Raw genomic sequence first — 14,218 nt, 5'->3', positions numbered from 1 at the left:
ATTAAAAACATACCTGAATTTTGAGTTTAATGTTGCTTTAACTGAGGGAGGGGCTAGGAGGTGGCTTCATGATGATTGCTATATATTTTTTCTGGGTCCATTCTTCTAATTGTCTTTCGGTTTGCATTCTAAAGAATCAGCTGGCTGTTAAAGAGTCATCACTACAAAGCATGCAGATTCTAGTTCAGAATCTTACCAAGAAGGTTGGAGACAGTGAAGAAAAATGTAGCTTGTTCCAGGAACAGATTGAGAGTCTTAAAAATAGTCAGAGCAAAGAAAGAGAGCATTTCCAAGGAAAAGAAGCTACCTATATGGAAAATGTAAGTAAACACACTGCAAAAATATTTACATTCTTTGGTGGAAGAAGTGGTATCTTGGCTGTAGTGTTTCTATCTCAATAGTTAAGAAATGCCATTTTTAGTTTTGGATGGTTCTTGAGTAAAGATCTATGTGGTGTTCAGGTGAAACGAGAATAATGAAGCAGTAGACGGTTTGTGCTGGTGATAATTGAATTTGAAAGTTTTGTGCAAGAAAGGAGTTCAAGGATGCGGCTGGTGTTTGGGCATGGAAGAACTAGTGTGTAACGGAGTGAAATGAGTTGTGCAGAATTCCAGTTCAAGAACCTCCAAACATCTCTTTCTTGTAGCACTATATCTTAAGGTGCAAAAAATGCATACGTGCAATGGCTGGTAGTGTTTTTGGATTATTGCAACCATTCTTGGCAGAAATGGCTGTTTGACAGATCACTTTCACTTGTGCTGTGAGCTGTCTGGCATACTTTTTGGTATGAGAGCATGGGAAAAAATTGTGTTTGTCTTCTGACTGAAAAATAGATGAAGTTTTGTATACTTAATGGGAAACTTTTCTAGAAGTTAGCAGCTGATTAACAGGTCAAGACAAACAACAACAACTTGTTAAATAATACTAAAAAAAAAAAAAGAAAAAAAAAAAAGGCAGAACTAGGGAGTATGTTACCCATTCCTTGACGTTACCAGGCTCTTCCAACTCCCTTGGAAGCTAAATCTCAGATTTTCATGTGATGTGTCTGTCCTCTCAGCATTTTAGTTCTACCACATATGAAACTTTTGTCTCAGTATTTCCCACATCATTTGATTTCTGAGTTTATTTTATCTGTAACAGAAATGCTACTTTTGATCCTGAATGTGACCACACTTGTTCAGCAACACACAGAGAATTAGTTTTAATACAGGAAAGAAAGAGAAAGACAAACAGTTGAGACTGTAAAAGCCATTTTGGTGAGCATAATGTTGTCAGATATAAATCTGGGTAGGACTTTATGTGAATTTATTCAAAATATCATTAGCGAGTTTCTAAAAATTATATCCAGTTCTTATAAAAATTATAAGATAGCTAACAAAGACACGTTGGGAGTAGAATACAGGTTTTTGAGAAGGAGTCAGCTAGGTTTCAAAGCTGCCGTTTGGCAGTTTGATTGATAGAAACTTGCTACAAAGGAACATCATCAGTGTAATGTTTTAGAAATTAGAAGTCTCAGAACAATGACATCCAAAAAAGAAAGGTGAAGATCTGTGACTTTAAACAAAAATGAATGGTATCATGCTTCTCATTAAAGGTTGTTCTTGTGGAATTGAGACAAATCTTCTGTAAGTTGGAGGTGTATCCGCATGCACCACTGATGTTAGTAATCACTGACTGATTAGTAGCTTTACTGTTAACTGGAAGCAAAACTCAGACTTAAGATAGAATACATTATCTTGCTGTACTTTTCGTTAGACAATTCAGTGTACTTTTACTATACCTTTGTGGACTGGTTTCATATTTACTTTCTATGTGTTTTTAGATACGTGTGTTTCAAAACATTATCCAGGAAAAGGAAAAGGAACTGGAAGCACAGAGAGAAAAGCATGAGCAGGAGCTCTTTAAATTAGCTGCTAAATCTGATGCAAGTGCTGACCTAGAACAGGTATGTTGCTTTGGAAACTCAATAGCTTCCTTCGACTTAGACATCAGAATTTGGAATCATGTAATTACTAACCTCTGCAGCACAGTTCAGATGTCCGGTTGGGAGAATAAAGGTAAGTCTTTTTCTCTTCTGAAAGTTTTAACTCCTTTATTGATTGCTTGATTTTGGGGTTTGGATTTTTTTTTTTTTTTGCTAGTTACTGAAGGCCTTGAAACAGAAGCTCCATGAAAAGGAAGAAGTCATGCTGGGAAGGACACAGGTGATAGATGTCTTGCAAAAAGAATTGGATGCCAAGGACCAGCAATTGAAAGTACGGAATAGCATACATGCACAACTAAACCCATCAGGTCAATTACAAGTTCAAAAAGCTGTTTAGTTGTGCACAAAAGATAGTTTTGCATAAAATATTTAGGCAGTTCTCTGGGAGGCTTCGACATGTGCTAATAATGCGACCATAGTTGTGCAAACAAATATTAATTCCAGTCAGGAAATTAACTTAAAGGTGTGGTAAAGTCCATAAAATATAAAACTGTCAACTCTCACCCATAGTTTGTCTTGATCATTTTGGGAACTTGCCATATAGGGAAGACTTTTTGCTGTCAAAAGATTGAGCTTCTCTAGAGACTGCAGTGAGCCCCAAAACTGGGGCTCTTTCTTTTCCCCCCAAAGAGAGTGTTTTGCTAATTGTCTGCCTTTGCTTTTGCTGTCTTTCTACTGATTGCAAAAGCAATCAAGGTTCTTTGTGTTTAAGCACCTAGCATGAACTCTGATTATAGCCTTTGAGTGCTGCTGCTTCAGTTCAGCAGTGTAGAAAAAGGACATTGCAGTCTCACATAGGCTTTTGGGACTCTGCTAAAACAGACACATAGCCTGGGGTGCCAGGTCCAGCGTTTTAGCTACACTATTTCCAACAAATTTTCAGCTTACCAAGAGGGCTGCCAGAACAAAAATCTTACTAGAAATAGTTTCAGCTATGTACGCAGGTAGATGTCCTGCTCAGGTAGTTAAGATCCATGGTAGTTTAAGCCTGTTTCATTTGTCCTTTGCATTTGTTACGGCTCCTGTCTCATGCAAGGTTTTGTTGTGTTTTTTCTTTTGGGTTACGCACATCTTCCTACAGTGATGCTCTGCAAGAACTGATGATACCTAGTGCTAGTGCATTGAGGGGCCAGAAATGCACACCTTGAGCGTAGGGGGAAGGTTTGACTGTGACAACAGGAACTTAAAGCACTTAAGGCTGAGATTCCATTACAGTTTTAAGTCTTAAAATAACAGGAAGCCTTGCTTTATTTACATAAGCAGTTTTAACCATATTTTGGAAATGTTCCTTCTGCTGTTCTGCACAGCTTCTTTACTTGGACAGTTTATATTCCTCGGTTTATGTATTATGAAAGGAGTGTTTTGAACAGCAGGTCTAATGTGAGTGAACTGCTCTGCTACAGTGATCTGTAATCTTTCCTACCTCTATGTATTAAAATAACTAATGTAGAGGCACTATAAGTAGAATAAGCACTAACAGAAAACTAGTTAGCAACAAAATATTGTAAAGAACTAGATCAGTTTGCCAATGTTAATTTTAATGGATGTAGGTCACAACACCTGGGTGGCATTCTAGTGGGCATTCTTAATCTTTGGGCTCACTGTTAAAAAGATCTGCTTCTGTTTTTTTTTTTTTTTTTATATTCCATGGAACCAAACATTCCTTTTTTTATCCCATTTTCACCTATGGGAGAGATTGCATGTAGTTTGCCCTCAAATAGTGATGCCATTTTGCTGAAGTCCCCGCTTCTGCCTTGGAAGGTCAGAGCTGAGTAGCTTTTGTAGTAGAGCCAGGTTACCAACAGTAGCCCTGATTTCTCATTACAATTTATGTACGAATACAGATACAGTATTTGACAGTGGTATTAAAAATACTTTGCATTAAAATATAACGGTGTTTTTTGTGGTTGTGTTTTTGTTTTTGTTTTACAGGATATTAATGAAAACCTGAAACGTCTTCTGTCTGAAAAAGAAAACCTCCAGTCTAAACTGGATGCTGAGAAACATGTAATGAGAGCCCAGTTAAGAGACATGATGGAGAAACATGAGCTTGAAATGACAAAAGTTAAGGAGAAATATAATGCTGAACTGCATGAAATTCAAGAGAAACATGAAACTGAGCTGCAAGAGAAGGATCAGGCCCTGTTTCAGCTTAAGAAACAAGTGGCAGAATTAAGTGGTAGTGGTCAGACTAACTCAAAAGAAGTTAGAGATCTGGAGTCTATAACCAGAGAGAAGATAGAAGATTTAGAAGGTATCCTATTTAAACAGTTGTTACATATGAAGGGATCCTTTGCCTCAGACTGTTACGTATCATATGCCAATTTCATACCTGTTGCAAGTAGAACTACATTAAATTAGGTGGAAGAGTTATTGCCACACTAATTAAAAAGTATCTACGATCAAATACTATAATAATGGGGATTATATGAATACCAAGATAATCAAATTAACTATAAATTTCTCACTACATTTCTTGTTGATATGTTTTTCTGTAAATACAGTTGTCTTGTGTAAGTGTATAACTTCCAATTGCTAAAGAAATTAAACATAGGTCTTGTATTAATAATCTTTCCGTGGTTTTAAATAATTTTTTGCATCTTGTTTCTTAGTACAAGTGAAATTGAAAACAGAAGAGGCCAGCAAATCTGAAGCAAAGTTTCTGAAAATGAAGGCTTGGTCTAAATCAAAAATCAAACAACTGGAGGATGAACTAAAAAATGTATGTGTAACATCATGTTTAATATTCCTTGCCTGTTTTAAACTACTGTGCTTGGAGATTTGACTGAAAAAAAGTAAAATGTGGGGTAAATAGAATATTAAAATAATTTACTCAAAGTATATATGAATTAATGTAGAGAGATTGAATGGACATAAAATTCAACAAAAAATAGTACAAACTGCTGTTACCAGCATTCAGGAGTAAATTTGTTAGAGATTAGCTAGTTTATTGCACTTTCAAATATTAGAAAAACAGTTATTCTAAGTATTACTAAAAACTCAGGGAAAAAAAGTTGCCTTGATTTTGCTGTGTTTCTGGTGCATTTGGAAAACTCATGTAACTATTTTTTCTTTTAGTTTTCATCAAAGAATAATGATGTATCTGCCTTAAACAATCGTGTCTCAGAATTAGAAATTGAAAATGAAGAACTACAGTCAAAACTGCAATCGTTATATGAAATCAGAACTCAAAATGGTAAAAAAAAAAATAACCTTTTTCAGATGATTCAAAGAGACAAAGATAAATGAACTTTCTCATTTTCATTTTCAAAGTGTATCTTTTTTTTAAAACAGATTCTAAAGTAACTTCATGCAACTTTGAACAATAGCATACAGTATTTAAGTCAGAGTTAGAACTCTGCTTTACCCTCCCTAAATCTACCTGTGCATAATCCTTGTTGCATTTAGGCTTAGGCAGAATAGGTGTAAACTTTTCCAGGAAGTGGAAGAGGCATCTTCTTAGGAGGAAAAATGAGACCACACATACTTGGAAACTTTATCAGAGTATATATAATAAACTTTTGAGAGCAGTGAGTTGCAAGTAAATTAAGAACTATCATTTCTTTTGTAAGGATTTGAGAGAGAATTCGTGCTTAAAACCTCAGATAGTTTAAAGTAGAGCCCTGTGAGAGATTTTTCTGTTTCACCCTGTGTTATTTTCTCTGACATCCTTTCTGTAAATGGAAAATGGTAGAATTTTCAGTTCAACAGTCTAAATTGTTGGCAGGTTAGATTTAAAGCACTCATCAATATTTAATAATCAAGAAGTCAGTTTTATTGGTAGATGGCTAACACAGCCCAAAAGAGGTCTTCTAACTGAAAGGAATTATCATCTGAATTTTCATTTAGAATCATTCTTCTAAGTCTTTATCAATCTTCCTATTAGTTTTGTGTCCTAATGAAGCAAATTTATTATGTTTTTGTAGAAGAATTGCTGACTAAGCTGGAAGTCTATGAAGAGCAGCAAAGGAAGCTGCAAGCTGATCTTGACCAAGTTACAAAGAGGGCAGCTTCACAGGTTAACTTTAAAATTGATTTGTATGAGTTACTGATTAACTCAAACAGTGCTAATTAGACTTTGAAAAGTGCGTGAGCTGGATTTTGGAGCTGAGAATTAAATTAGTGATATATGGAATTGTTCAGTTGGATAACAAGCTGGCAGGTTTTGAATTACTTAAAGAGATTGATTTGTACTCACTTTGCTATGTACCTTAAATTATATTTTTCCAAGTAGTTTACTGTTTATTTAGCTACGTTTAAAATGAGTCATCAAAGTGTGGCTGTTATTTTGTATACAATATGAATAGCTTTCAGAAGGAAATAATAGCTGTAACCTTGACAAATGTACAGGTCTGGATAAGAAAATGAGAAGACTCAGAAAATATTGCTAAAGGGCTTTAGATGGATTAACAGTTCACGTTAATCATGGTAACTTTGTACAGCCCTATCAGCAGAGCCAGTTTGAAACAGTTAATTGCATTTTGCTAAAAAAGAATTGTTTTTTCCAAATTTTGTGGAAAAGTTTTTTTGTAGAGAAGTTTTACTTTGTGGAGAAGTAGTTTTTATTTTGATGGAAAGAGAGAAACGTTTTTATTCTGTTCATGAAAAAGAAGTTAATAGAGATTTGTTATCCCACATAAAGACAGTTGAATATTGTTTTACTTTGAAACATTGCTAAGATGAAAATGTGCAACAAAAATATTTTGATTAAAAAAGCCATTTTTTGTTTAAAAATATTTCAGATTAAAAGTGCACCTGGCAGTAGCATTTTTGATATTTTACGGAGTGGTGAGGCTTGCTTTTTATGTATCTACAACAACAATTATCACTTTCATAAATTTTTGTTTATGCAAAGTGGTGAAGTATAATGGATTGTTTTCTCTGTGAATGGTTTGCCAACTTAAAATGTTATTGTCATTTGCAATGGGATTTGGTAAATATATTTTCACGCGCAGTTTCTCTTGTTAGGCCAGTGAATCAGGTAGTGTGGATGAATTGCAGAGTCAGCTCTTGGAATGGCAAGAAAATGTACCAGAGTCAGAGGAGACCCGTGATCAAGTCAGAGAAGAGAAATCTGCCATGGCTTTGAGAATGGCTCAGATTGAGGAGGAGAGAGAAGGTGAATTGTTTTATTTACGATACAATTATCATACTTATATATGTGCGTGTGTGTCTGCTGTACTTCAGACTGAACTGATAGCACACCACCATGTCTCATTTCTGTAGTTAGTGAAATTGCTTAAATTTGCAATTTTGACTTTTTCCAATTTCCTTGAATCTGTTTTTCATACATTCATCTTTTTTGTATCATTTTTACGAGTAGATGTGCTTGTTCTGTTTGCCAGCTGAGTTGCTGCTCTGTAAGACTGCTTGAAGTTACTTTGAAAGATTATTGTCTGCATATGAATGATCAATGATAAAAAGTTCACCATTGAAATATTAAAGCTGCCTGCCTAGAACAACTGGTGAAGGTGTGGGGAACTATAGTGTTGATTTGAATTTGATGAATGAAGGTGCTGCCTTAGTAAAATGTACCTGAGACAGAGTTTCTCTTTAAATAAAGTTAATGAGAAACGTTTCTTAGAGTATTTAGTAATCTGTTAGTAAGTATCACTTGTATAGGTCAGCTGAATAATGTTAACTGGCAATGGTTTAGAGCTAGTTAAAAATATTAAATTATGTACAGAAAATAACATTTCAAGTAATCTCAGGTTTTACAGTTTTCTAAATTATTAATGAAACAGATAATGAGAACATGAAGCAGCTTCTATTAAAACTTCCAAAAGTCTGGTTAAATTTCAGATAGTTTTTACTGCTTTTTTCCATGCCACCTAGTACTATATTATAATTTTTTGTCCTGTTAGTTAACTGTGTGGGGATCGATGGCAAATTTTAATGTGCACAACCTACCATCATAATTAGTCCAGTTAGTTAATTTGAACCTTCTCTTTTTAATCTGCGATTGAGTTGTTTTTCATTACATGATGAATTTGGAAGTTCGGTATGTAAGCGTAGAAATGTTTTAAGGATCACGTCTCTTCTTTTTGAGCGATTTATACATGTAAAGTTTTGGAATTGAAAGAGAATAATATTCCCGTCATGAAAACTACCTGTTATCTCATCTGTGGTAACTACAGATCCACATGCAATGTTAATAACAGTTGTAAAATTTCATCTGCGTCAGTCCGTGTTTAATTTTGCATTTTTTCCCCTTGGGATGAGCATGACCTTTCTGTTTCTTTTTTCCTGCCGTTACACCTGATGAGCACTCAGCGTCCCTTCCCCCTCCACTCCTACCCTACACTGCGATTTGGTCAGCCAGTGAGAACATAGTTTCCCATCAGTTTTGTGCATGCAGGTTCCTGCAGCAATGGCAACTTGTAATATACTGTTGCTGATTTCTTCTGTTGTTGCTTCTTTTGAGGAAATTGCCAACAGTACCTTATAAGATTTGCCATTGATGGTATGTGGGTTTTAGCAATACATGTAACAAATGCTGGTTTTAACTTGATTTTTTTTTTCTGCCTTGCAATACTTGTTTCTTCATTTATATTAACCGAATCATCTTTCTTCATTTTTCTTTGTAGTAACAGCTGACTCCATATTTATGTTGTAACCTTATCTAGAGAAAAATTTCTTGGCTTGCTGCAAGTTGTTGTGACTAAGTAAGAATCAAATTCATTTAAATATTCTTAGTAGTACTTGAAATTCAGTAGTATTTTTTTTTAAATTATATTCCATCCCATAAATTGCAGAACTCTGCATGCATTTATATTAGCTACCAATATTTGAAGGAATATATAAACCCACTACTCATTCCATCAGTCTATGACAATTTGCCATATATGGTGATTGTCTCTTTTGGGTTGAATGGGTGGGGAGCTGCAGAAGCATAGAGGATGACAGTATTGATTACATTTATAGATTGGGGCCTGTTTCCTCTACAAACCACTAAAGACTGTGATATTTAGTGTGAATAGTGACACAAGGAAATATGGACATGTCATTAGTTAATTTAAATGCAGTGTGTATCTGAAGAAGGGGTTCTGGGAAGATTTTCAGTTTTTATGTTAGATAGAATTGCAAATTAAAAGCTCCCTAAGCTGCTGTAAAACATTAGAAAATGTATTTGCTTGCTAATTGTTAAAGCAATGTTGAATTTAACTGAAAGTGTTTTAACACTTCCTAAGTGTTCTAAATGATTCTAAAGATCCTATTTCTGTACTTTAATTTTTCATGGGACAATGGTAATTTCATTCTTCTTTTCATTATCAAATACTTAGGAACCTAATTATTTTGGGTTCCTAAAGCACAGTGTGTTATTCATTCTGATTACACTTAAAAACAGATTACCTCAATTTCAGCTTCCAAGAAATGGATTTTTATTTTTTTTCCTCCAAACAAGGGGTTAAGTTCTTATCTGGAATAATGCTTGCTCCTTGAATCGCTTCACTGACTTTAATGACAGTTCTTGTAAACAGAGGTTTAAGGCATGTGATCAAAATCTGGCATTTATTTCTACAGCTTTGAAGAAGTATGTATAATGATTAAAAAAAAATAATTGTAGAATCTATACTTGAAAATAAACAAAGGTGTTACAGTGCCAGAAGCCAAAGTATAATTAAAACCAGAAGTAAAATCCAATTTAGTAGTCCTACTTTAAAAGGGTCATTAATTTTTTTTCTTTAACTTTTTTTTCTTCCAGTCTTTTCTGAGAGCATGTTAAGTATGTAATTTTGAAATATTCCAGGAAGAACTTAAATCTAGTAGGTGTTACAGAATTGTGTGTTAATGAAATTTGTGGTGTAAGTAATCCTTGGACAACTCAGATGAAAGCTGAGTATTCCCAGTAGGGCTGAATCTCCTAATAGTTTCTGGTGTTTACCTCACAGATGCATCAACATAAGTTCTATGAATTGTGCATGCTGTGAGGACAACTGTGGATCGATGTGGTTAAATTGAAAGCTAAATTTGTAATTATCTAATTAATCTAACTTTCAGTTAAAGTATGGAGCCACCTTTATTTTCATTTCTTTTCACTGGCCGTTCTGTTTTGTCTGCTTTGCATGAAACATCTATTTCCTAATCTGTTACCCCAAACATGTTTTGTCATATCACAAAACAGATGGGAATGTACTTTAAATGAAAAATCATTTCTAACAATGAACAGGATGCATACCTAAGCTTTCATATTCTGAATTTATTCAGTGTGTTTATTGACAAGTGATTCTGTATTTGTCTTAAAAAGAATTATACTATTAATTTGTGATAAGATGGTTTGATGCCAGTTTGCAGTGTAATACATGCTTGTGACTTCCTCAAATTATCTGGCTTTGTAGCTCATACTAAAATTAAAGTTGAAAGGGACACATGTCATTTCCATAAAAATGAATGTGATTGTTCAGATTATAAAAACCACAGCTGTTTCAGCTGATGCCTTTATCATACAAATTAGGTATATTTTAACCTGGTAATTTGAAATGAGATGTAATTTGGCATTTCAATTGGTTGGCATTTTTTTTTTTTTAGTATCAGCATAACCTCACCCTTTCCAGTCTCTGTATAAAGTCTTCATTTAGAGCTGATGAAGAAGTAAAGTTAGACTTCAGTTTGCTTCTTCTTAGTGAGATATGCAGACTTTATTCTTATGTACTACATAGTAATGTTGGAGGGAAATCACAAGGTGAATGCAATGGATTGCTGCTTTAATCTCGTTCCTGTCAGTCATTCATAGGGACTTCAGCCTGTCCCTGGTCTCTTTTCATGTAGTAGTGTCTGATATAAATGTAATTGCTTTCCTGTGGCACAAAACTGATTGAGGATGACTGGTTCTTTCCTGGCTGCTCTGATCCAGCCATGGTCTCAGGGCAACAGGAGCTGGAGGAGGAACTGACCACAGTTCAAGGAATGGGCAGGCTGCAGCAGGCAAGAAGAAAAAGCAATCAGACCAGCAGGAAGCTTCAGGTGGGTTAAAAGAGTCAAGAGTTTATTTTTACAAATGTGTGTTAATAAAAATATAGAAAATACTATTATTTATATGGGGCTTTACAGTTAAAAACATTAAGGGCTTAAGAACTTAGATTAGTTATGTAACTGAAAACTTTGATGAATTTAATGATTGTGTTATGTAGCCAGAAGATGAGAAATTCCAATGGCATCACAGCCCTCTATTCCTGGAGTAATGAGTCTATTTAAATTTACACTGAAAAATAATGAGCCTCTCTCTGGAGTAATTCACATGCTTGAAGATCTGTGCATGTTTAATATGTGAAGGCCATTTTTGGTTTAGATACAATCTGTACAAATATCTTTGTTGGTGGAGCTTTCCTGAATAATTAGGAAATAGTGTCAGTTCATTCAGGTGTACTTCTAGGTAGTTGGTGCTATAACTCGCACGAAAAAATCATAATCTTTTTGTAAGAAGAATTAGGATGTTATTGCCACATTAACATACCATTGGAAGAATAATTTTATGTTTAGTTTACTCTGATACTTTACCCTGAGATTCAGAGGACCCTATTAACTGTAGAAATCAGGGGACCAGTTAAGGTATCCAAACATTGTTATCTGTTGGCCTTTCAGATGCCTGAGGGTGTCTTCGAAGGTCTGGCAGATACCATACAAAACCTGTGGGAGACTTGGCTTTTCTGGAAATAATAGCTGGAAGCTGGGCCGGTGACTCTCGTGTCCGGGTTGATCCCCTGTACTTACATTTAGGTGTCTGAATCACTTACTGAGTTTTAGGCCTTCTAATTTAAACTATGCTTTTAATAACAGAATAAGTATTTTACCCTCGCTTTCTTTCTTCTTTAAATTAAACTTCATTCTCATGTTTTGTGCATAGGAAGAATACAGCTTTGATAGAAAACAATGCTTTCAAGAATTGAACGTCACCTTGGATAGCACTGATTCAGCTGAAGGAGAAAATATGGGAGGTTGGTGGCCAGAGTACACTTCACCTAATGCAGGTGTGATAGCGACTAGACAGTTTATTAAAGCATGCACAGCATCTGTATTTTGTGTCTATTTTTGTTTTCAAATTCAACTAACAACCCATTTGTGGTGTATTCTAATCTTTGTTGAATTTTTTTGGCTTGCGTTTTCTTCCTTTTCATTTTAAAGCATGTGCGTGCTGGATGAACTGCCTAGTTTTGGTTCAGAAGTAGAATATAAATATGACTAAACACTGGAATTGGTTGAGCCTTGTTGCCCATGAAATATCCTATGTGGCAAGATCATGTGTTTTTTAAGTTACGAGTCTTGTTCCTGTGACTGTGTTTCCAATCTATGTAACAGTTATGTTGCAGAACAATTGCATTCCATTGCTGTATGCTTTTAACTTAAAAAAAAAATTATTATTTTTTTAATGCAAATGTTTTTATATCTGTCATAAAGACTGCAAATATATCTTATTGTTAAAATGGAATAGACTCACTTGCAAATTTTGATACAGACTAGTTTACTTGGTTTATTAATAATTGCTTAAGATCTGATGGTGCAAGTACATGATTAACTTGCGATTATAGTAACATGAGCCACACTATTGACTGAGCCACAATATTGTTTAGAATATTTCTGCCAGGTTCTCTTGAGTTCTTGAGCTATGCAACTTTATTTTGTTTTTTCAATAGTTAAGGGTACTTTTGCCATCTAAGTTTTGGAAATACAGGGCCTCAGGCATTTCCCCTGGAAATGGTCGAGATCTGACTATGCCCAACCCTGGTGAGAATTGTGAATAAAAAGCTGAAACCATTTCTAGACTTCAGGAATTTTAGTGGACCTTTCTTGAAATAATTTTTCTCTTTGATTTAAGTAGGTTTACGGAGTGTGGTTGAAGAATTGGAATTGGAAAGAAATCAGCTTCAGGAACAAATTCTTTTTCTAGAAGAGCGTTGTCAGGATTTGGAAGATAGATTGCAGCTTCAAGGTAGAATGGAGGCTCTTCAGGTGAGCTTTTGTAGTTATGTGAAACCTGATGATATAAGAGAATCATTTTGTTCTCTTTATATTCTTACAATCATAGCTAGCAAAATGTTTAAAGCCTGCTTTATACTTCATAATTATGTTGGCAGAGAGCGTACACAATACACTATGCTCTGAAGTTGAAGCCCGTCACTTATGTTCAGCAAAAGTAAAAGTCATCACACAGAGGAGCTTTTTTGAAAGTAAGCTTTGTTATTTGTTTTAGAAATAAAGGCAACATGATTTTCATTATTCTTTGTAAGGGGCCTTTGTCAGAAGGTCCAGAATTAGATTTTGTTACTACTGGCATAAGTCTCGGTCTTCTTACATCCCTCAAGTTTATTTTATATAAATGTATCTGTGTGTGTATATATATTATTATTTTTATATATATACACACACACATATTTATAGAAAAGAAACTGTGTAAATATATAAAGTAATTATTAATTTAATTTTTATTTTTATATATATGTAAACAATGTAAATCCCAGATACTAATTTGATATATATTTATTTTGTGAAATTATTCAGTGAAGGCACCAAAAGGAATGGTAAAGTAAATATTTATCAGAAAAGTTATTTTTAATATTTCCTGATTGACAAGTTACTGTGTTTGATAATTTGGAAACCTTATTTTCACTAAATGACACAACTGATTTCTTACTCAAACTCCTTCAGGCTTTGTGCATTATTCATAGTTCTTTATCTGTTAAGTTGCACATATATAAAAAAGAATTAATGATTTTAAGATGAAAGACAACCTTATATTAATTATTACTTGAGAATCTTGTAACAAAGCCTTTCAATACAGGTAACGTTTGGTGTAGATGAAGAAGGGCAGCTATTGAGGGCGGTACAGGTGTGTTCTGCCTCCTCCAAAATCCTAGCTTATTTTCATTAGAGGTGACAAGTTTGCCATGTTTGTCCTATTTGCTGTTGATTCTGGACATGTGTTCTGCTTTTGGTTTTTGGTTGCTGTTGTCAGATTTTTTTTTTTTTTTGTGGTTTTATTTTTGAGTTGGTGCAGTGCATCTGGCTAGAGTAGGAGATTTGTACTGTGTTAAAAAAAAAAAAAAGCTGTGTGAATGAAGCTTGCTTCCTTTTCCTTTTCTCTACGATCCCCCATATGCAGGTTTTTGCATTCCTTCAACCTGAAAAACTAGGCAAAAAATTTTTCCAAGTTTGATAATGTCTTCAAACCAATGAAAAAGTATTTTTTCAAAGCAGTAGCTTCCCCTGTTAAGTAAGCTGCCTTAACACAGTATGAGT

General features: G+C 34.5%; 1 protein-coding gene across 6 annotated transcripts in view; it reads left to right on the top strand.

The window, feature by feature from the left end:
• LOC104315959 (golgin subfamily B member 1-like) overlaps positions 1-14,218 on the top strand; it is a 45,072-nt gene that overhangs the window by 7,813 nt on the left and 23,041 nt on the right. For 3 of the 6 annotated variants that reach the window (XM_069804151.1, XM_069804155.1, XM_069804156.1), the window contains 11 exons: positions 135-320; positions 1,823-1,945; positions 2,142-2,255; positions 3,917-4,238; positions 4,597-4,706; positions 5,063-5,180; positions 5,911-6,002; positions 6,953-7,103; positions 10,839-10,948; positions 11,829-11,952; positions 12,798-12,931. In XM_069804151.1, the coding sequence (XP_069660252.1) occupies positions 135-320; positions 1,823-1,945; positions 2,142-2,255; positions 3,917-4,238; positions 4,597-4,706; positions 5,063-5,180; positions 5,911-6,002; positions 6,953-7,103; positions 10,839-10,948; positions 11,829-11,952; positions 12,798-12,931 (1,584 nt within the window). The remainder of the gene's footprint in view (positions 1-134; positions 321-1,822; positions 1,946-2,141; positions 2,256-3,916; positions 4,239-4,596; positions 4,707-5,062; positions 5,181-5,910; positions 6,003-6,952; positions 7,104-10,838; positions 10,949-11,828; positions 11,953-12,797; positions 12,932-14,218) is intronic. The other 3 variants (XM_069804154.1, XM_069804153.1, XM_069804152.1) reach the window with 3 other exon arrangements.

Source organism: Haliaeetus albicilla, chromosome 16 (genome assembly GCF_947461875.1).
Source record: "Haliaeetus albicilla chromosome 16, bHalAlb1.1, whole genome shotgun sequence".
Lineage (NCBI taxonomy): Eukaryota > Metazoa > Chordata > Aves > Accipitriformes > Accipitridae > Haliaeetus > Haliaeetus albicilla.
This window is presented reverse-complemented; position numbering and strand designations above follow the sequence as displayed.